Source organism: Nyctibius grandis, chromosome 4 (assembly GCF_013368605.1).
Source record: "Nyctibius grandis isolate bNycGra1 chromosome 4, bNycGra1.pri, whole genome shotgun sequence".
NCBI lineage: Eukaryota > Metazoa > Chordata > Aves > Nyctibiiformes > Nyctibiidae > Nyctibius > Nyctibius grandis.
In genome coordinates, this window is record NC_090661.1 from 37,228,137 (window position 1) to 37,252,063 (window position 23,927).

The 23,927-nt window shown below is 39.6% G+C and overlaps 1 protein-coding gene across 3 annotated transcripts in view; it reads right to left on the minus strand.

The window, feature by feature from the left end:
* Nucleotides 1-1,206: 1,206 nt before the first annotated feature.
* The window catches only part of SPRED1 (sprouty related EVH1 domain containing 1), a 68,064-nt gene continuing 45,343 nt past the window's right edge, over nt 1,207-23,927 (minus strand). For all 3 annotated transcript variants that reach the window (XM_068398779.1, XM_068398780.1, XM_068398781.1), the window contains 3 exons: nt 22,618-22,667; nt 14,055-14,213; nt 1,207-3,800 (listed from right to left, as the gene is read on the minus strand). In XM_068398779.1, coding sequence (XP_068254880.1) covers nt 3,141-3,800; nt 14,055-14,213; nt 22,618-22,667 — 869 coding nt within the window. In that variant the 3' untranslated portion in view covers nt 1,207-3,140. The remainder of the gene's footprint in view (nt 3,801-14,054; nt 14,214-22,617; nt 22,668-23,927) is intronic.

The following is a 23,927-nucleotide window of genomic DNA, read 5'->3' on the forward strand; positions in this document are numbered from 1 at the left end:
ACTTAAGAAGCACGATGAGATAAAGAATCACAGTAAGAGTCCAAATTACTATTTTGTAAATTCATAACTAAAGCTTAACATATTTTTGTAGCTTAAGCAGTAAGCCAATTAAATTACTATGTAATCAAATATTGTGCCTGAATGCTGCCGAATGTTTTTCCCCCAGTAGATGGTGCACGAGTGCTGCCATCATTTAACTTCTTCCCCCACTTTCAAGAGGACATAACTTTCACAGTAACTGAGGCTTTCAACAAGCGAGGCACTTCATACTCAATGATGGTTTCTCCCAAGGCTGGGGTCTCCCTGCTCCAAGCAACACAAAGCTCTGCTACTCCATGCCTGACAAACTACAGTGCTGACGTTAAGGGCGAGGGGAGGAGTAAGGATTGGGGAAGAAATTTCTCTTTTCCCAAATGCTTAAGAAAGTCTTTCAGAAGAGACAGAATGTTTCGTGCTGTCAAAACTAAAAGATGCATTGATGTAACAGCCTGTTCTGGAATGGGTTCACTGTATGTCCACGTTCCACTACTCATCTAACTGCAACAGTGGGCAAGATCCCCAACACCAGAGGAAAAAGTATGTGTGCATCCTACTAAAACCAACCCTTACGTAACCACGTATCTCTGCAGTTCTTTTAGCCGCTCTCAAACTTGGCATGCAGTCTGCCGCTTCCAGCGCAAGAAGAAAAAGTGAACATATGCCAGTTCAGTAACCCTTTTCAGATGGATCAAGTCTTCAAAGAGGAAAGCAAAAGGTGAAAACATTTGAGCAGCAAAGTGGTTAAATGCAAGGTGAAAATATTAATGCACACATTCAATAAAAATATTAAAGCATATATGCTTCATATAAAATACAGTACAGGACCAGGAGTTTCACTATGTTGTATAGTGCTCAGAGGAAACTGTTAAACTCATTTCTTTCTGAAGTATATACACAATATGGTTCTACAGCATTTGCCTGTACAGCCAGCAAGTTCTTTTCTTAGGTTGTTCATACCTCTCTTCATCTTGAATTAGGAACCTACCACTTAAAAGTATTAAATTCCTCTCACTCACTAGAAAAACTTCACCATTTTTTAATCAAAGTTGTTTTTAAAGTTAACAGTCTATTCTAGGCAACCAAGTTTAGCTGAAAATGTGTGAAGCATGAAAATCAACCAGAGCAGTAGCTTTCAAATATATGAACAGTAAAAACCAAGACTGCTGCTACCATATCATATTCTTGGACTTCATTCATCCAAACAACTCTTAATACAAAACTAGAAGCTCTTCCATAACTTCTACAGTTATCAATATATTTGTCTTCTTTTCAATGTGAAATAATAGTTTGAGATGATCTATGTACACAAGGTGGTCAGTTTAAGCTGTAATATAAATATAAATGTTTTCTTTTAAAAAATATTTTACAGACAGATGAGGATATATACATTTGCTCATTTTACTTCTGGACTACAAAGGAAAACTAAGGGCACTGATACATGCAGAACGAAAAAATTACACAAAATATACTGAAAAAATGCATAGGAAGAGAGAAAAGTCAGCCATGTGCATCTTTTTAAAACAACCAGGTTAGCTGTTTAATAACAAGGGTATGCTGAGGACAGTCTGTCCAGCTCCAGCCAGGACTGTTTTTAGTGTTTTATATATCTTGAATGAGAAGTAAATGTTTCTTTCTTCATGACAGAGCAAAGCATGTAGTGTTTTGAAAAATTCACTATGGGTTAATCGGTTAATTCTTATCTTAAACACTTAGTAAGTATGAAGCCATAGCAGATACCAGACAACACAGCACTGTGCATACACATACACACACTCTCGCTCGCTCTCTCGCTCGCTCCCTCCCTCCCCCATCCTCTCTCCAAATTTCCTCCATTAAGAAGTTCACTCCAATTTTGCCTGGGCTGTCATTTCTTTCTCAAGCTAAGGCTTCTGTTGTTGTTTTTGAACAAAACACACAGTACTTTTGTTCTTGCCCGTTCAAATAAGAAAAAGTTGCAGTTCAAAATAATGAAAACAATTTCACTTTTGTTATTAATCTTTTGTTTTAATCATAGCACTTGATAAACAGCTGAACAGGATCCTAGTTTAACAGAAGGATAAACAAGAACACTGATGACAATTTGTTACAACTGCCGTAATGTACCTTTTGCTTAATGAACATTTGAATATGCAATAAAGTATTTTCGGAGGACACCCCAAAAGAAAACAACTTGCTGGTTGAGCAACAGAAACAACTTCCTTTTTGCTATTATGTTGAAATCAAAGTAATTTATATATAAAAATAAATGTTATGTTCTAACAAGAACATTTTAGACAATTACATCTGTGCTTAACAAAAAAATATTGGTCACTCAAGACTAGAATAATTAATATTTTAAAGGTTTTTAGATTATCAGAATGTATGGATACAACTCAACACAAACTGTAGCTGAAGGGAAACAGGACTGAAAATATCAATTTGTCCATCTGGAATAAAAATGCGACTAAATTAACTAATTAAATATTTAAAATACTACCATGGAATGTGACAGTAGATATGGTCCATACCTACCGTATCAGAGGGAAGGAAAGTTTTAACATGTAATAATTCGTACCTTACACATTTAGTTAAATATAAACATTTGTTATTTATACATAAAGTCGCTTCCAAAAAACTATTAATAAGTGATTTAGTTGCACTTAAAATCAGTTTCATTTCTCATTTGCCGAGTATTAACTTTTCTTAATGTTAAATCAACTGTCACTAGTGCACTTTTAGTTAAAATTTCCCCTCAGGTAAGTTTTAATCCTTTTAAAAGAGCCCCCTCACCTAAACCATGAACGTACAAAGTGGCAAAAGTTAATCCCTTTTAGTATAACCATAGTTTATATACTCATTTTATAGCCAACAATAAGAATAGGCTTTCCTTTGCAAAATCTCCTTCACAACTTGCAACAAATGCCACGCGCTCAAAGGAAATAGTTAGGCATGGCTAGCACTTGTAAAATGCCAAGGTCTGACAAGTCTTGTTGCTTCCTCCACATCAAGCATCTCTTACATGAAAGAAGATTTCCTTCAGCTTGCCAAAAAGCTTCCACAAATCCAAGTTAGATGCTTCCTGGAAACAAAGATTTTTCAGCTCTGTTTGGCACAAGCCTGATTCATCCCGCAGCTTTATGCTTTCCTCCACAGCACCCACACACCTCACCACAGTGATGGCATGCTCTCAAGGGGAGGTAGCAGCACATACATGGAGCGATGAACGAGAGTGCCACCAGCGCTAACCAGCGTAAGCAGAACTTGTCATCGCTAGTGTCACACGAGCAAGGATCAGAGAAGTCTCCTTCAGAGTCTGACATGCAGTGATACAGCATGCTCTCCGCGCAAAGCATGCAACTAACTTGGTAGATACATCTTTTAATAGGATCTGGCGCATCTTGACATTTTCCTCTGCCATTATCTTCATGATTAAACCTTTCCTGGCAGTATATACAGCGGGAACGCTCACCATCCTCTTTTCTTCTTTTTGAGTTTTTAAATTTTGATGAGGAAGGCTGAGTTTTAAATACCACAGAACTCTTTGAGTCTTTCAGGGAATTCAGCTTAGTTCCATCCCCACATGGGTATAAATAGTCAGATTTTTTACTGTCTGATTTAGAAAATGGTATATTTGAGTCTGCGTCATCCCTCTCCAGGTCGTTCTTCCACATGTCAGGATGCCTGTAGTCTGCATAACGACGTATCAAAATGTCACGAGGGTTTATTCTAACAATTTCATCTTCATCCTGAAAACTAACGTGTCTGATTGACTTCAGTGGGACCTGAAATGGCAAAGCAAGGTAAGTTTACTATAGTGAAGTCCCAAATTTATGTCCACCTACAATGTAAAGCTTAGAACATAAAATTAAAAACCTGGATTTTTTTCCTTGCTGCCAGAAGATAAAAGTTTCAGCTTATTTTCTTACTAGTACAATTTACAGACTTCCCCACAATAATGAGCCTTTTGCATGATATTAGGACCGAGAGATTTAGTATTCTTTCCTGACTTTTTAGCATCTAAGAGCTTTGCATATTTTGGTATCTCCATAAAACTTGATACTGTTCTTTGAGTTATGCTCAAAATTCAGTGGCATCTTACAGTGGCAACTAATTCCACACACCAGTTACACCTTACGTGAATTTGCTGATTTCACGTCAGTGATGATCCACTGCTTTCGGATTAACTCCCTGATACATTCACTTTGAGTTACTCATGTTATCTAGGAGCAGCTTTCCTTTATTCCTGCTCTAAGTTTTCAAACTCTCTCCACTTTTGCAACAGGAGTATCGAATTCTGGTTACTTATTCTCAAAGCTGTATTCTAGGTAAGGATTTTGCCATATGAAGAATAATATTCAGTAGCATGATCAATCAGTAACAGTGGCTTCTAAATGCATCTCCCCTTCGCTAATATACAGTACTTAAATCAATCAGTTTAGGACACCAGTACGCAAATACTTAAGTACTTTTTAAATTCTCAACTTGTAATGAACGGACCATAATTCAAGACCTTTTACCTCAAAAGGCAAGTAGGAAGGAACACTCTAAACACATACAAAACAGCCGAGAGGTAAGATAGAGTGCTTGTTTATTCTGCCTTACCATGAAGGGCATGAAAAAGTGGTTGAAGGTGGCAAATTTGAATCATCCGAATTGAAATACTGCAGAGCTTAGATGTAAGTGTAAGATAGTGGACTGCCACTAAATGTTACTGGAATCACAAGCGACTTCCAAGAAAACTAAAGTTGCTGGGGGAGGGCAACCTCTGTTCATCCCAATCCTGCCAGTTTGATACCAGGGCCAGCAACAGATGCCCAGAGCCTGGAGAAGGATGGCAGGTCAGCAGGAGAGCACCTGAAGAACAGCACAAAGGAATTCCAATTCCAGCCACTCCAGCCAGTAAGTCAGCCTCATGTCAGGGGTGGGGGGGAAGGCCAACTTCAACGACTCTGTGGCCTCTATGCAAACTCATCTAGCACAGGGAATAAACAAGAGGAGCTAGAAACACGCGCATGCCTACAGGGCTATGATCTTATTGGCATCATGGAGACAGAGACGGAGGAGGCTGAGACGTGATGGGATGGCTCCTATACAGGCTCTTTAGGAAGGACAGGCAGGGGAGACGAGAAGGGGTGTTATCCTCTATGTCAATGACGAGCTGGAGTGCACGGAGCTCTGCCTGGGGATGGAGGAGGAGCCGACCAAGAGCTTAGGGGTCAGGATTAAAGGGAGGGCAGGGACAGGTGACATTATAGTGGGGGTCTGCTATAGGCCACCTGACCAGGAAGACCAAGCAGATGAGGCCCTCTATAGACAGATAGGTGTAACCTCACATTCACAGGCCCTGGTCCTCACAGGTGACTTCAAGCACCCCAATATCTGTTGGAAGGACAGCACAGCTGGGCACAAGCAATCCAGGAGGTTCCTGGAATGCGTGGATGATAAACTTGCTTCTTCAAGTGACAGAGGAGCCGATGAGGAAAGCAGCCATGCTGGACCTCATTCTCACCAACAAGGAAAGGCTGCTGGGGAATGTGAAGCTCAAGGGCAGCCTTGGCTGCAGCGAACATGAAATGGTGGAGTTCAAGATCCATAGGGCAGTGAGGAGGGTGTACAACAAGCTCACCACCCTGGGCTTCAGGGAGAGAGCAGACTTTGGCCTCTTCAGGGACCTGCTTGGTAGAGTCCCTTGGGATAACGCCCTAGAGGGAAGACGGGCCCAAGAAAGCTGGTTAATATTCAAGGACCACCTCCTCCAAGCTCAGGAGCGATGCATCCCAACAAAGGCGGCGGCAGGCAAAAACGCCAGGAGGCCTGCATGGATGAACAAGGAGCTCCTGGACAAACTCAGGCACAAAAAGGAAGCCTACAGAGGGTGGAAACAAGGGCAAGCAGCCTGGGAGGAATTCAGAGAAATTGTCCGAGCAGCCAGGGATCAGGTTAGGAAAGCTAAAGCCCTGATAGAATTACATCTGGCCAGGGATGTAAAGGGCAACAAGAAAAGCTTCTATAGGTACATCAGTGATAAAAGGAAGACTAGGGAAAGTGTGGGCTCTCTCCAGAAGGAAACAGGAGACCTGGTTACCCAGGATATGGAGCAGGTTGAGGTACTCAACGACTTCTTTACCTCAGTCTTCACTGGCAAGTGCTCAAGCCACACCGCCCAAGTCGCAGAAGGCAGAGGCAGGGACTGGAAGGATGAAGAACCACCGACTGTGGGAGAAGATCAGGTTCGAGACCATCTAAGGAACCTGAAGCTGCACAAGTCCATGGGACCTGATGAGATGCATCTGCAGGTCCTAAGGGAACTAGCAGATAAAGTTGCTAAGCCACTATCCATCATTTTTGAGAAGTTGTGGCAGTCTGGTGAAGTTCCCACTGACTGGAAAAGGGGAAGCATAACCCCCATTTTTAAAAAGGGAAAAAAGGAAGACCGGGGGAACTACAGGCCAGTCAGCCTCACCTCTGTGCCTGGCAAGATCATGGAGCAGATCCTCCTGGAAACTATGGTAAGGTACATAGGAAATAAGGAGGTGATTGGCGATAGCCAACATGGCTTCACTAAGGGCAAATTGTGCATGACCAATTTGGTGGCCGTCTATAGCAGGGTTACAGTATTGGTGGATAGGGGAAAAGCAACTGATGTCATCTACCTGGACTTGTGCGAAGCATTTGACACTGTCCCACGTGACATCCTTGCCTCTAAACTGGAAAGACATGGACTTGACAGATGGATCACTTGGTGGATAAAGAATTGGCTGGATAGTCACACTCAGAGCTGTGGTCAAGGGCTCGATGTCTGAGTGGAGACCAGTGATGAGTGGCGTTCCTCAGGGGTCGGTTTTGGGACAGGTCCTGTTTAACGTCTTTGTCAGCGACATGGACAGTGGGACTGAGTGTGCCCTCAGCAAGTTTGCTGATGATACCAAGCTGTGTGGTGCGGTCCACATGCTGGAGAGAAGGGATGCCATCCAGAGGGACCCTGGCAGGCTTGAGAGGTGGGTCTGTGCGAACTGCATGAAGTTCAACAAGGCCAAGTGCAAGGTCGTGCACATGGGTTGGGGTAATCCCAAGCACAAATACAAGCTGGGTGGAGAATGGATTAAGAGCAGCCCTGAGGAGAAGGACTTGGGGGTCGTGGTTGACGAGAAGCTCAACATGAGCCGGCAATGTGCGCTTGCAGCCCAGAAAGCCAGCTGTATCCTGGGCTGCATCAAAAGAAGCGTGGCCAGCACGTCTAGGAAGGTGATTCTACCCCTCTACTCCGCTCTCGCAAGACCCCACCTGGAGTACTGCATTCAGCTCTGGGGGCCCCCAACATAAGGACATGGAGCTGTTGGAGAGAGTCCAGAGGAGGGCCACGAAGATGATCAGAGGGCTGGAGCACCTCTCCTATGAAGACAGGCTGAGAGAGTTGGGGCTGTTCAGCCTGGAGAACAGAAGGCTCCAGGCAGAACTTCTAGCAGCCTTCCAGTACCTGAAGGGGGCCTACAGGAAAGCGGGAGAGGGGCTTTTTATAAGGGCATGTAGCGACAGGATGAGGGGGAATGGTTTTAAACTGAAAATGGGCAGATTTAGATTAGATATTAGGAAGAAATTCTTGACTGTGAAGGTGGTGAGACACTGGTTGCCCAGAGAAGCTGTGAATGCCCCCTCCCTGAGAGTGTTCAAGGCCAGGTTGGATGGAGGCCAGGTTTGGAAGGTAATGGAAGGTGTCCCTGCCTGTGGCAGGGGTGTTGGAACTAGATGATCTTTAACGTCCCTTCCAACCCAAACCATTCTATGATTCTTTGAAAAGGTACAAATAATGACAGGATAAAAATTTAGCACATGTGTGGAAGGAGCTCCTGAAAACAGCAGATAGTGCAGCAAATAAGCAAAAGTCTTAGTATGTCTCAGTATTCCTGCCTTACAGACAGGCAATTATTTGCCTACACTGTAGGGCTATTATAATTGGAGCCAGAATGAGAGTGAGCTTCAAGTAAAATTCTGCCTTTTTCTCCTGTCAAGTGCACACCCTGCAAACCATCTCACAGAAAAGACTGAAAAGAAAAAAAATCACTCCATAACCCATTAGCCTTACAAATTCTTCCAGAATCATTAATTATTTGGGAATGCATCTTTGGCATCAGTATCGTTGCTTTGAGAGTGTTTACTTTATTAGTACTGATGAAATTAATGAGAATTAATGTGTCACCATTCCATAGTCTAGGACAACAGCTGAACTGCATGTTCCTAATCTGTTGCAGTGTGTAACAAGAAAGCACCGAAGATAATCACAGAATCAATCAGGTTGGAAGAGACCTCTGGGATCATCGAGTCCAACCATTACCCTGACACTACCATATCAACTAGACCATGGCACTAAGTGCCATGTCCAGTCTTTTCTTAAACACATCCAGAGATGGTGACTCCACCACCTCCCTGGGCAGCCCCTTCCAATGTTTAATGACCCTTTCTGAGAAGAAATGCTTCCTAATGTCCAACCTGAACCTCCCCTGGCAAAGCTTGAGGCTATGTCCTCTTGTCCTATCGCTAGCTGCCTGGGCGAAGAGGCTGACTCCCACTTCACTACAACCTCCCTTCAGGTAGTTGTAGACTGCACTAAGGTCACCTCTGAGCCTCCTCTTCTCCAGGCTAAACAACCCCAGCTCCCTCAGCCGTTCCTCATAGGTCAGACCCTCCAGACCCTTCACCAGCTTGGTCGCCCTCCTCTGGACTCGCTCCAACACCTCAACATCTTTCTTGAAGTGCGGGGCCCAGAACTGGACACAGTATTTAAGGTGTGGCCTCACCAGTGCTGAGTACGAGGGACGATCACTTCCCTAGACAGGCTAGCTACACTATTCCTAATAGAGGCCAGGATGCCATTGGCCTTCTTGGCCACCTGGGCACACTGCTGGCTCATGCTTAGCCAGCTGTCGGTCAGCACCCCCAGGTCTCTTTCCACCGGGCCGCTTTCTAACCACTCTTCCCCCAGCCTGTAGCGCTGCATGGGGTTGTTGTGGCCGAAGTGTAAGACCCGGCACTTGTTCTTGTTGAACCTCATGCCGTTGGTCTCGGCCCATCTATCTAACCTGTCCAGATCCCTCTGTAGGACCTTCCTACCCTCCAGCAGATTGACATTCCCACCCAGCTTGGTGTCACCTGCAAATTTACTGAGGGTGCACTAAATCCCTACGTCTAGATCATCTATAAAGATATTGAACAGCGCCAGCCCCAGAACTGAGCCCTGGGGAACACCACTAGTAACCAGCTGCCAGTTGGACTTTGCCCCATTCACCACCACTCTCTGGGCTCGGCCATCCAGCCAGTTTTTAACCCATTGAAGAGTCCACCCATCCAAGCCCCGGGCAGCCAGTTTGTCTAGGAGGATTCACAGAATCACAGAATGTTAGGGATTGGAAGGGACCTCGAAAGATCATCTAGTCCAATCCCCCTGCCGGAGCAGGATTGCCTAGACCATATCACACAGGAACGCGTCCAGGCAGGTTTTGAATGTCTCCAGAGAAGGAGACTCCACAACCTCTCTGGGCAGCCTGTTCCAGTGTTCGGTCACCCTCACCGTAAAGAAGTTTTTCCTCATATTTATGCGGAACCTCCTGTGTTCCAGCTTGCACCCATTGCCCCTTGTCCTGTCAAGGGATGTCACTGAGAAGAGCCTGGCTCCATCCTCATGACACTTGCCCTTTACATATTTATAAACATTAATGAGGTCACCCCTCAGTCTCCTCTTCTCTAAGCTAAAGAGACCCAGCTCCCTCAGCCTCTCCTCATGCGGGAGATGTTCCACTCCCTTAATCATCTTCGTGGCTCTGCGCTGGACTCTCTCTAGCAGTTCCCTGTCCTTCTTGAACTGAGGGGCCCAGAACTGGACACAATATTCCAGATGCGGCCTCACCAGGGCAGAGTAGAGGGGGAGGAGAACCTCTCTCGACCTGCTAACCACACCCCTTCTAATACACCCCAGGATGCCATTGGCCTTCTTGGCCACAAGGGCACACTGCTGGCTCATGGTCATCCTGCTGTCCACTAGGACCCCCAGGTCCCTTTCCCCTACGCTGGTCTCCAACAGGTCTGCCCCCAACTTGTACTGGTACATGGAGTTGTTCTTGCTCAGATGCAGGACTCTACACTTGCCCTTGTTATATTTCATTAAATTTCTCCCCGCCCAACTCTCCAGCCTGTCTAGGTCCCTCTGAATGGCTACGCAGCCTTCCGGTGTGTCAGCCACTCCTCGCAGTTTTGTGTCATCAGCAAACTTGCTGACAGTGCACTCTATTCCCTCATCCAAGTCATTAATGAATATATTGAATAGTACTGGTCCCAGTACCGACCCTTGAGGGACTCCGCTAGACACAGACCTCCAACTGGACTCTGTCCCATTGACCACCACTCTCTGGCTTCTTTCCTTCAGCCACTTCACAATCCACCTCACTACCTGATCATCCAGACCACACTTCCTCAGTTTAGCTGCGAGGATGCTGTGGGAAAACATCCCACATCATTCTGTGGGAGACAGTGTCGAATGCCTTACTGAAGTCTAGATAGACTACATCCACAGCCCTGCCCTCATCTACTTAATGTTTTAAGTTAACACACTTCTATTTCACTTTGCACATGCCTATGCTCCTGCTACACTCAAGTCTGCATGCCCTGGTTTTGGGGTCAGAGGCAGAGGAGGGAAGAGGGAAGGCAGCTGGGAAAGAGGAAGGAATAGCTTCTTAAAATATGCCAGCTTCTGATTACGTAAGAATATCTGTAGCCTGCTCTAAGCATCGCTTCCCTGCTTGATAATCCTTGTGTGATATATTTTAAGAACAGAACTGTAACCAGAGCTGCTTTGCCCTGGGAGTTTCAACTGGAGTATGCTAACAAGAATAATTTTTTTTCTTGGCTCCAATCCACATAGTTGGACTTCCAGAAGGTCTCAAGGATACAGAGTGAAGAAAGTTTATATCCTATTCAGCTACTAACGTCACTGCTCTTCCATACTTCCCCACACTTGGATACAAGCTGTTAGGCCTCCCCTTTGCTTCTAAAAGCAGAGTGCTTCTGGACTATTCTGTTTTCAAACAAAAGGAAGAGCCTATTGTTTCAGCATCAGCACCTAGCTATGGCTAATTGGCTTTTTTGAACAATTAACTGCATAAATTTAAGGGGTAAAAAGCATCAAAAATGTCATTACAATTCTGCATGTTACAGGCATAAAGGATCCTTACCCCACTGTCCACACAGAATATTACGCATGCATTTAAGACATTAAATAAAACCCATTGTTTAAAAGAAAAAAGATCCAAAACCTCAAACCAGAAAACACACCCTCAGCCTCCCATTCCCCAGACAGCTAATAGCCATTAAAGATCACTACAAATACTAACGACTGTACAATCTGACCTCTCCTCAGTCTTTGAAGGCTATTTGTTTTAGCAGAACACATCAAATACATAGAACTCATTTCTTTTTTTCCAAGTCCACAGTTAAACACCTACTAGAATGCTTAAGGTCTGACATGTTACAAACAAGGCAGCGTTACATTCTTTATGCAACTGATATTAAGAAACTGCTTTTTAAGAAAGCAAGTGGGAATTGCTGAAAAACAAGCAAACAGGAGAAATGCTGGAAAAGCTTTATTTATAAAGTGCTTACATATTGTGTGTTTATGGGACCTATATGAAGGTCCCATGAAGGTCCCAAAGCATGAGTTTCATGAAACCTTAAGAACAATACACAATCCAGATTCAGTTAGGTACAAATACCAGCAAAATTCAATGAGAATAATGCACATAGTCCTCTAGCCATTCAAAATTGTAACTCAGTACAAGTGACATCTCTGCGTAAAAGCTGAAGCAGGAAGGGAGGAAGAATATTACTGCAAACTGAAATTCCACAGAGAATCTCATTATGAACATAATTAGCCAACTGGAAATTAAGCAGAAAATTTTTGTTGACATGACTGAACTCACTAGTATTACACCTTACTTGAAGGGGTGCACCTTTAAACATGGCATTGACACTTGCTTGGTACTGTAGCCTTCACTGTCTCTCCTCAAACAGATGTCCCTGATTTTGCTCAGCTTGCAACTCCACAATATGAGGACACCGGCAGCTGAATATATAATCACGAAGTACTAAATTTAAGTTCAACACACATCTGTGTATCAGAAGCTGAAGAGCTGAGGGACTTGGGTATTTTTTAGTAACAATCAAAGTATTACAGGTAAAGATCTGAACTGTCATTAATCACTTCTTTAGTCTGAGCATGTACTTCTTGAGCTATTCAACTTAGAAGCACAGTAAGAATGTTCAAACTTATTTATACAAAATTGAAACAAAATAGGTATTTACCTCAAGATCTGCTGTGCCACATGGTCACATGCATGGAGTTCAGCAGAGACAGTGCAGTGTGTGCACATACTGAACGTGAGATTTTGTTGACTTGCCTATGTTCTAAATGTGTGCACCACAGAACCATGCAAAAAGCATGGAGTGTCGGATGCAGGTGGTGCTACAATATGAGAAAAATATTTTAAAAGAATATCTACTTAAATTTTCATGGAATCTCCCATAATTTTAGTCTACAAGAAGTGAATTCTAGCATCATGATTTCAAAGAAATTCCTATTTAATTTCTATCAGACAGGCACTACCCAGTATACCACAGCTTAAATGATCATTTTCTCAGTAGCCAATTCTATGTGTGCTCTTAAAACATACAGGTATTTTAGGCTACTGCACTTTTCTCTATAACTCAATGAAGACTAGCAGCACATACATCACTGGTTACTGTAGCTGTTAGCTGCAATAACCTAATCACCCACCTATTATATTCTAAGAAATTTTAAAATTCTCTCTGCAAGTAAATGGGAAGAGGGAAAAAGACGTACCTCTTGATAAACAGAACAAAGGAAAGTATGAGGTGACTTACACAAACAGACAATTGGAGCAGATCAATGATTAAAAATTGTACGTTCATAATTTCAAGCTCTGTAGCTAGTTCTCCAGATAACACTGTTTGCTTCTTTTGCCCAATAAAGCAGTTAGAAAGCAGTTGATCCAAGACTTTAATACAATCCTATCTTTCTTTGCAAGAATGACCAAGTGTATTAAAAAGCTTTATTTCAAGGAGCAGAAGTATTTTCTGATGAAGTGTTCACAAATACTTGAACTTGCATTCTGCTTTGACTTCTGTTATTAAGCTTATTCTAAAAAGCTTCCCATGTGTTTGCTTCTAAACATAAGACCCACAAATTAATTATTATCCATCTCACTCTTAGGTCTACTTCTACAGTCTACAAAACCTGTCACTTCTTTGAGGCTTAGAAAAAAGCAAAATGTATATTGTTAAAGGAAAGCTGTAACATTGCCTTTCCAATCTAATGTTGTATAAATATGACCTCTTAAAAAAAGTGTCTGTACCTCAGCCTTCCTCACATTAGTGGTTTTTTTTTGTTGTTTTAAGAATCTGTTTTCCAATAGCTTAATACTTTTCATGCATAACTGATATACTGTTTTCCTTTCTGTACCAGAATAGAATATTTTAAACAGGCAGTTAGAAAGCATAAACAATGTTTCACTAAAAATATTTAGCAAAAGTGCCTCACTGTGTAATTCATCCAAGATATCAATTTAGAAGATCCTTTTCAATATTTCTAATCAAAACAATATTAGTATACATGTAACTGAGATTGAGCTCATGGCAAATTAACATTTTCTGAACAAATTTAAACAGCTTTTCAAGGCTGCAGATACAGAAGTCTGTAATACAGAAATCTGACTTCAAAGAAAGCGAAAGATTTACTCACATAGTCTGCTGTACTACAAGCACAATTAAATTAACTTCACAAAGCTCTACCTCTGCCATAATAAAGTGGTAATATTTCAGCTGCAAAGCTTATATTGGTCATTTCAAGAATCTGAGAGTATAATACTACATATAGGGACTTAGAATGAAAATGCTTTCTTGTCAGGAACTACGTACAGTGCCATTAATGCAGCAAGCAAAGTAAGAACTGCTTCTTTTCTTGGTAGTCTTACCTGGTTAGGTTGGCTAGGAAAACAGGCTCTCCTGGTGTTGAAATCCTCAAATGCTGAAGGCCTTAAATTTGCACTGTTGTAAGGTTCACTGGTTACTACAGTTTCGTGTTGGAAAAGGTGATCTTTCATTAATGAACCTGATGTATTTTCTTGAGTAGTCTAGAATACATAAGAACTCTCTTGAAATGATTTTGCATTTATACAAAAAGCACACCAAAACCACCGAGTTCATACATAAATGCATTAATATTCTATGTAACGTGTTTGAGGCATCTAAAAACACAAGTATTTTTACATACACTTTTTTAAAGTACTTCTAAGTAGACAAATATTTTCTTTACTATGAGTCAGCCTTGGAAAACAAGAGTTCCTTCTCTGCAGAGCGTACACAAAATGGGCATTAGAGATACATGCCTTTGTAACTCAGTTGCCAAATCAGACTGAGGAACTTGTTTAAGGAAGGAGAGATTAGCCCAGTCTCTGATATTACGGTTTCTCTAACGACCCATGAGGCTGCCAGTATTTACAAATATACACTTGGAGGAAAAAGTTTCTGAGACCAATACGGCAAAAGCTAGTCTGACCTTTTAACAAATTAAAAGCAAGATCAGCTGGAAAGGAACAGAAAGTCAGTTTTAACATATACTGGCTCCACTAAAATATCTAATTACAGCAAGTGTGTATTAAACAACTATTGACTGTCTTTTTGAAATTAAGGTTATATCAGGCAATTTGATACAAAAATGAGACCATGTGGCAACATATAAGAAGATATCTGCAGGACATGTGTCACTCAGAAGAAGGAAGAGGAAGTATGTTTGGGTGGAATATTGGCTTGTGAGATGACCCAATTTCTGAAAAGAAGAGAAAAACAAACAGTTCTCATTCTTTAAGCTTAACTGACTGGAATATACTTAGGATACAGTAAAGCATATTGATACAAATCCCATTGGGCTGCCAAAAAATGTACTGTACAACGGTTTGTTTGTATTGAGAGATGCTGTAAAGTTAACTGGCTGTCATCATCTGATAGCACTGAGAAAATCCTGGCATCATCCAGCTTCCAGCAATGAGAATGTTTCAGCTTTATTATAAGGATTTGTATATATCAAGAAAACATTAAGGGGGAAACAATAAAAACACTGCAGAAAACTACTGAGGCAGAGGAAAACCTCAGGTTTTGGCAGGTTAAGTACCAACACTGAATCATTAGTTTTCATTTATCAAAATACTTAACGAACTTATTCTGGGATTACATTAGCACCTCATGTACATAAAAGCCTAATGTATCAAATTCTAAGACATCTGCATAAAGTGGAAGTAGCTGTTCTGTAGCTCATCTTCAGGAGAAAGAAAATAATCACATCACTAAGAATTTATATATTGTTCAGAAGCACCCTGAGTGGAAAAAACATTAAAATTAGTAATTAATTAATGATCAGCTTCAGTTAACACTAGAGAGAATACATCCCATGAAAGACAATAGCTCAAGCAGGTTAAAGTTCCACTGAAAAATTTTGAAGACAGGCAAAACTCCGAAAGAAGTACTTTTTGCAGATCCTTGAGCATGGCAACACCACTAAGCAATCAACCCTGTTGCTGTCAAAATTAAATTTTCTGGTCAAACACTGTTGGGAAAGGAGTACAAAAGAAATGTTGAAATGACTGGCAAGAGTTAGATTTCATGGATATATACTTATTTTAACAGCAAAAAGCATAAAATATTAGTGCAATATCAAACATCTTCCTAGCAGGAGGTACTCCTGCAGGTACATTGCCCAATGACATAAAAAGCTTCCAGAACACTGGTTCAATCCACAGGAGAGCTGCATTCAGAATGAGAAAGAAATGCCTACAACTATTTTTGGTTTGAGCAACGTTATAAATGCTCACAAGCAGAAACTATTTAAGCTAGGAACACACTTAACATCTAGAAGCTATTTTACAGAAACCACAGTGATAAGCACTACCTAACCCCCTTAACCCCCCAGCTATTATCGATTTGAGTGGTCTAGAAAGAAGGATGAGAGCTGCAGGGACTACTCCTCCTTCCTTCCCAGGGAAAAAACACATACTACCCACAAGCCAGTCTTTATCCCTGGGTGAGATTTGCAACAGCCTGCATTATTTCCTGTCCCTGCAGGTGACTCACACCTTTTTTTTCTTCAGAAATAAACTACCTACCATATCGAGCAAAAAGGACACATGCACGTGCTCACACAGACAGATACACTTGCTCCCCTTGGCAGTCAAGAAGCGCTCCATCTAATAAAGGATACAAACACTGATCATCTATTACGGTGCTAAGTAGCAGTGCCAGACACTGATGTATGAAATATAAACCTTAATCTTAAAGCAAGCCTTTGTGCCCTATACGCAGCAATTATAAAGGAATGCTTTTATAAAAGTCCAACACAGTCACCACAATTCAAGCTAACTGACTTCAAGGACAAATTTGGGGGTGGCAGGAGACAGAGAAAGGCATCTGACCTTTGCAAGGCAAGAACTCGTGAGACAGCTGTTCGGAAAGCACAACGCTCAGCCTACCAATCTAGACACTACAGGTAAGCGGACACATCCTAACTTCTGGTATTTGTGAAAAATGAAAAGCGACCAGGTCAGTTATGATCTTATTTAGCCTATAAATATTCACTATGCAGAAGCATGGAAATGCCAGATGAATATCCTGAACTCTGTATTTTTAATTAAACTGATAGTCTAGATACACGTTTATTAGTATCAAAAAGGCTTTCTTTGGATGACACTTCCTGCTCCAATGTCACGTTTTATGACAAGGTCATAAACACCTGAAACCCCGCATTTGTAAAGGAAACACTGACAACATGAAGGGAGAGGCCTTAGAAACAAAAATGCTATTGTATTGAAAATGCATTTAAGTGAAAAGCGAACATGTAAAGTTTTCCACAAGAACTAAGCTTGGTGTATTAAATATACAGAATACTACACACAAACACAGATGCACACATTCCCCTTTTCTACTGTCTAAAGCAATTACACCGCCCACATTCAATATCCTTTAACCACAGCCTGTGAAGTACAGTACTGGCATAGGTTATTCAGTATCATCGGTAAAGTAACCTACGCCAGTTTTTAATGCACAACGGAAATCTGGTTTGCTCCCAGCTGCTGGTATAATAATTACTGTCCTATGGTTGCTAAGAGATACTCTGAATTTTTTTCTAAGACTACTAAAACATTTCTGTGCGCGCAGGCAAAAGGATGCCGGGTAAAGCAATAAAGTGACTCCAGCTGTAGCTCTCCAGCCGAATTCAAAGCCAGATGACAGCTGTGGAGAAAATGAAAACCAGACTGAGCTTCCCTTCTTCTTCAAATTTTCTCTCCTTACTTCTCCCAGTTTGCCAGAGCTAAGTCTGGGAGAGAATTCAACATTGTTCTGCAAACATTGTTTAAAAATGTTCTGCTCTGAGTACATTTAATGATTACACAGAAGGATGGAGGAAAGACCACATTTCCGTTGCATCCCAGTTCTTGTATTTAGTTCCCCTGAGGCCTGAAAAGCTGCTGTTTGATGCTAAATGTTTTTTCCTCAATTTTTTAATCGTGAATAAATGATACAGGTTTCAAAAACATTTGAATAACTTCCTTCTGCTTTAGCTATTTCTAAGACTGATGGAGCAACTATTTTCATATTTGGCAAAGAAACTCTATTATAATCAGGTATATATTTCTGACATGGACTGAAATATTACCTAGATTACTCTGGTTGTTCTGTACAGTCTAAAGTAAAAAATAAGGCATTTGACATGCCTCTTCCAAGGCTGTTCCACCTGAATATTTTTAAGCATACTAGAGGTTTTTAGGAATTCCAAGGAAGGAACTAATAAATTAAAACACAAAGCATAACTCAGGAGATAAGAGACAGATGAAGATATAAAGAGGCTGTAAGGATACTGCTGAGAAAGAAGAATGTGTATTTCCTCCTCTTTTTTAAATACTACTCCACAAAAAAGCTTAATAAACCCAAATAATTTTAGCACACTATATTATTAGATTTATTTTAAATGGATAATATAAATTAGTATTACTTTCAGTTCTAGGAACTACACCTAGCAAATTTATTGAGTGCACTAAATATTGCTGATCTTTAGTGTTTTATCATATAATGTTTTCTTCTCTATAAAAACAATAGTGTCAAGGATAAATTATTCCACATTTCCTTACAAGTCATAATGTCAGGTTATTTTGTAAAATAAAACTTCTGCGAACCTTTTGTTATAGACAAAATAAACTGAATGGTCACTGAATAGTGCATTTACAAAGAGGTCACTAACTAGGGTATTTACAAAGAGGCACATGAACCATTTATGTCTTCCTTATCTGCACCAAAACCACTTAAGATGCATGTAAGTTGCAGGCCTTTTCCCCTTCATATTGACAAAAAGCCCAATGTACCTGTTTCTGAAAGAACAAGCCAAACTTTTTTTTCCGCTTATAATTTACCAGTCGACAGTTGCCTTCTGCCAGCAGTAAGAAACTCAAAAGCATAAGTGCTCCAATTCTTATTACTTCAAAACTGTTAAAATGTGTTGGTAGCCTATAAATAACACCAGTATGGCTGAATCAACAAAACCTGAAAGAAATTAAGACTCAACTGCTCTAATTTTTCAGTTCTCAAAAGCAAGACTTGGGCATTTCAGCATCCAAAACCCACATAAAAATACTTTTAAATGCATGAGCTCTAGATTTCATTTAGTTAGATTTACTTCTAAGAAAAAAAAAATTCTGATTTTTACATTTTTTCAGTTAAGCTAGATGACTTTTGGAGCAAGAAGTTTATACTTGGTAGAGGAAAAGAATTGAGCCAATCTTTGAACAAGAAAGTAAACTGACTGAAACAAGCGGCTTGTCTACTGCATTCAAAACACCTGGGTTTATACCAAAAAAACCCAAATCTTCTACCAAAACAAATTCCCAGTGTATATTTCCATATAAGTATATATATATACGTTCCCAGGACCCATTTACAAACATTACAGGAAGCTCTGCATTAACTAATTTGTATATTTCTATTTGAAATAAATCTAGTAAGACTAAGGCTTATTTAATGATATAAACAATTTGCGTATAATATGTTCATTAAACAACTAAAGGTAATTGTAATCATTTAAGCAACCTTTACAAGCAAGTACAGACACCTTTAAGTGATGGTATTTTTTTTTAAGACCACGATTTTAACATTATTTGTGAACAACTGAGCATCTCAAGACGCTATAATGAAGCTATGTCTTCTTAAAATGACAAATTTCATCTTCAGTAAGAAGAATGCTTTCTCTGAGAGATTTTATTTAAAGAATGTAAAAAAAAAATAAATCTAGTGACCCAAGATACAGTATAGAGAGCAAAATGCTAGCCTAGAAAGCACAAGGTAAGAGTTCAATTTTTGGATTTGCATTCAAGAGTTGCACATACAAGTTCTGGACAACGCTTATTTCTGCTTGCTACTTCTATAAAATGTAGTAATATAGGCCTACTTACTACAAGTAGGCATTGAGGTTTAACAGCAGCGCCACTGACTACATCAGAAGGCTATGTGTTTTGATCTTATTTGGATCACTTTATTTGCTCTCTATAGCACCGAATATAACCAGCCAGTATAACAACTTATGAAGCATGTTTTGCTTTCTACATCACTAATCATCTTCATTTTTAAAAAAAAACACCGTTAATGAAATTTATGTACAAACTGCATACTATATTCATACTTCAAATATGCACTAAATATAGGATTCCTGCTGTGTAAGATGACTGGAATAGCACAGGCAAAACACCTTGACAGCAGATGATGTAACTGACAAAGACCTATCAAAAGTACTATTTTCAAATATATCTTGATGATATCCTGGGCACTCTACCTACCGCACTAACTAAGAAACGAAACTGAAAAATACCAACACACATGATAGTTACTACAGGGTATAGACAAAAATCTAAGTGCATTAACAAACATGCTACAAAAAGGAAGTGTGAAATAACCGTTTTTTCTTTTTGATATTCTGCTATTTTAGAAACATCTTATGACTACTTAATATTTTTAATTAAATGGAGTAGCTCCACTACTTGATCTTTTGTACATTCCTTAGAGGTTACAGATTACAATTCTGGAAGGTTGCTCTGACGAAACAACAAACATCCTATTGCCGTCATATCCAAGTGTCAACCTGCTCTTTAACATTCTCTCCACACTCAAAAATGCCCGTGCATAGATACACTCCAAAACTTACTCAAAAATACTATTAGAGACTTGGGAAAACAGCTTATAGAATAAACAGGTGGAAAAAGAAAATCAGTAGGTCTTTGTAGTGGCGTTGGAAGAAGGGGGGACAAGTCAGCATGACTTCAAATACATAATATATTATCTTTAAACAAAATGGCCTTAGCAGTCTTTCAAGTTAATAAAAACCTGGGGTATCAAGTTCCACTTACAACAGTATCAGTCTTGGAAGGGGGAAGGAATTAATCATTTGGAGGAGAATGTACACTATTTTGTATTCCCAAGATATTCTTGATGACTAGACATAACCCTGTAATTATGGCTTCGTTACTGTTACATAAACCTGATTTAGATGAAGCGTAGCTAAATCAGAGTGGGTTCAGCCTTTCCTGCATTTCTTCCCCCTCCCCGTCCCCCCCCGTCTGGCATTGTTATCGATAGGCAATTCTAGTACCTTTTATTTTACTTTGGTATGCAGAGATATGGTAAGAGAGATGGGCTAGCCTTTTTGCCTCTAGAAAAAAAGAGGTAATTCTTGCCATCTATCCACAGCATGAATCCACAATTAGGCAATGTGTGTTGTGGTGAAGTCATGAAACATGTGTTCCTGTCTGGAATGTAACAGTTTGCACCAAACAGGATTGTTTGTACCTGTAAGTGATGTATATAGAGAGTATTTTTTAAAATATATGTGTGGGGTTTTTTTTTTAATATATATAAAGTAAATCTACATCATCTATATTTATACCTATACAGAACAGATGATGTAAATACACTTTTCTCCACTTTCACAATAAAAAACTTTGTAAATATGAAGAAGCACAGATATTTCCTTCAATTTTGGCATCCTTATATGGAAACATAGTAACTAGGCAGCATAATCAAGAGGTAATTAGTTTTCTCTAATCTCATTAGGCCTGTAGAAATTGCTCAATTATTAATCCTTCAAACAAAGCATGTTTAAACAAGTTTTTTAAAACCTGATTAAGGATTGCATTAACTCTGGCACACATTTCCTCCACCCTGTCAAAATCTCATTCCTATTTTAAATCCAAAATATCTAATATTTATAGCAATTTTACTTTGAAGTGTCTTAAAATAAAGCACTGCAAATAAAGAACAACAGGTGGTTGCACAGCCAACACTTATACAGAGAGATACATTTCTTCTACCATAAAATCGAAAGAAGTCAGGAGACTCTTCTGCATTGTCACTGCATTGCAGTATCCTTTCTAAATATTTGACTCTCAGTCTCCTATCATAATTTGATTCTTACCCATATCTTCAAAGTAGGCTGCTAATTTTCTTGATTTTTTGTTGCAGAGGTTCTACACGGCATCTATCTACACTGATAAAGAATTTAATATCGCATAAATGACAAAACTCTTTCCCTCAAGAAACCACTTAGGAACACTACCAGTTTTCTGAATAGTCGCAAAGACCCCTGATTCAATTTGTTTCTGTATCAGCTTCATATTAATTTAAATATCTGCACTCTGAAAACTGAACGTATGCATGAATAAAGCCAAGACTTTCCCTGAAACTGTAAATAGGAAAGAAGAGGTGACAAGTACACATAGACACAAGTAGGTTTTTACTCAGTTATATTACAGCTATTTACTGTATATGTGTATTCATAAGACTTGTTTATACTGGCTTTTCAATTACACGGATTCTTCGATATTACAAAGCAGTGCTACACATCAGTGTTACAGTACTTGATACGGTATTTGTGTAAAGCATTGTAACTCTGAAGTATAGTAGGAGCTAAGTTTTTACCTCTTATGCCATTACGACCTATAGAAATCAAATGGTGCAAATAAGGACCAATAAAAATTTGAATCTCAACACGAGACTGTTTTATCTTCAGTGTGTTTTTAAAAATTATCTGAACTTCCGTCCTTGTTTGGACTAGATTCTTTTAACTGTTATCTCAGCATCTTTTCAACTCTAACCATACAATGTTACAAGTGTCTATCACTGCAGAGTGAAATCTAGGAAAACAAATAGGATGTGCATGTAAAAGAAGATTACTGACTCTTATTTTTCTCCCAGAAGAAGGAACTGACATTGTAAACTTAAAAATTAAACTCAGGATGGTTAATCATCCTATTGATGAAATATTGACTACTTAAGTTTAGGACAGACAATATTGTAAGGCTTCTAGATAACTGTTCTGGAGCTTATTTCATGAAACTGAATTTTGCTATTGCTCTTATTTTGCTTATTCTCACTCATGAAAACAAAAACTGTTCAATGAATTTCTTCAAAAAATAACTGCACAATTAATTTAAAAATTTAAATACTCACTTGAAAGCAGTCTTCTGCCACTTCAACATCATTTTGGGAAGGTGGATAACCTACAGAAAAAGTTAAAAAAAAAAAAACAAAATAGACAAGGTTACTGCCTTTTTATTTACAGTTTACTGCTTCCAGTAGTCCACATTGTCCTTCAATATCCAGCTATGATGATATAAATATGCTTGTTTACTTTTTTAACCAGTAGATAACTGTATTTCAAGTTGATTTTAATAAGTATTGATTTTAACAAGTACTATTCATTTCTACATTATGTATTTTACATACTGAGTATTCCTAGCCACATTCCTCTCTCTTGTTCACACCTTCCTTGTAAAAGAATTTTCAAGGTATCATCAGAAGTCAGAAGCAAGGGAGTATATTCTTGTTAATGTAGCATTTTGAAAATTAAAGGCAAATACATTTGGTTGGCATGAATGCATGCTGTGCTATATTTTGCTATAAATCAGCAGAAACTAGAACTGTGAAACCCCAGGAGAGAAAAGGACTCATATGTTCTCTAATTTTCTCCTGCAAGTAGATGGATGATATCAGCACAATTCAAAAGAAGCCATTCTAGTATGTCAAAAAGCATTTCCCTTCAGAAACATGTTTCTCCCTTTGCTAATATAACACACACTAAATCTCTAAATTTACAGCACATCACAGGACAGAATATTTTGTTTAAATTTCTCCCTTTGAGTTACTTTTTACAAGCCTGAAAGAGAGGTTCTTTTCATTCAGGAGACACCTGTTCTCCTCCCTGCCTCCTTCTCCCCATCCAACAATATATTTATTATATTTTCAGCTTGAGGCTTGATGATCTTCAGTTTGCTCACTAGTTTCCATGAGGTCAGTGAAGCTCTGGAACCAGTTAGCCCTATTAATATTAAGAGTAAATTCTTCTAACGTCCCATATAAACGTGCCCTCACAACTATTCTGTCAGCTGTTAGCAGACCAATAAAACTATTAACTGAAAGTATGTGCAGATAAAAAGAGAACTGGAGGGGTCTCAAATTCAACTTCATAGCTTATCCTCTAAGAACACAGAAGCTGTAATAAGCTTCTGAGAAGAAGATCCAAGACACTGTAACACTCTAGCTTCCTCCGTTTCTTCATCTCTAAAAAACAGAGACAATGTTTTATTATGTAGGGATGTTTCGGGGAATTACCTTATTAGTGTTTGTGAAACAAGTTAAGACCCTTGGATGAACGGCACTTTAGAAATGCCAGAAGTACTATTTTAAAACTGTTAAAATCTCAATATGCTATAGATCAATCCGTATCCTTAAATACTGTCAGCATTAATGTGTAGTGTGTA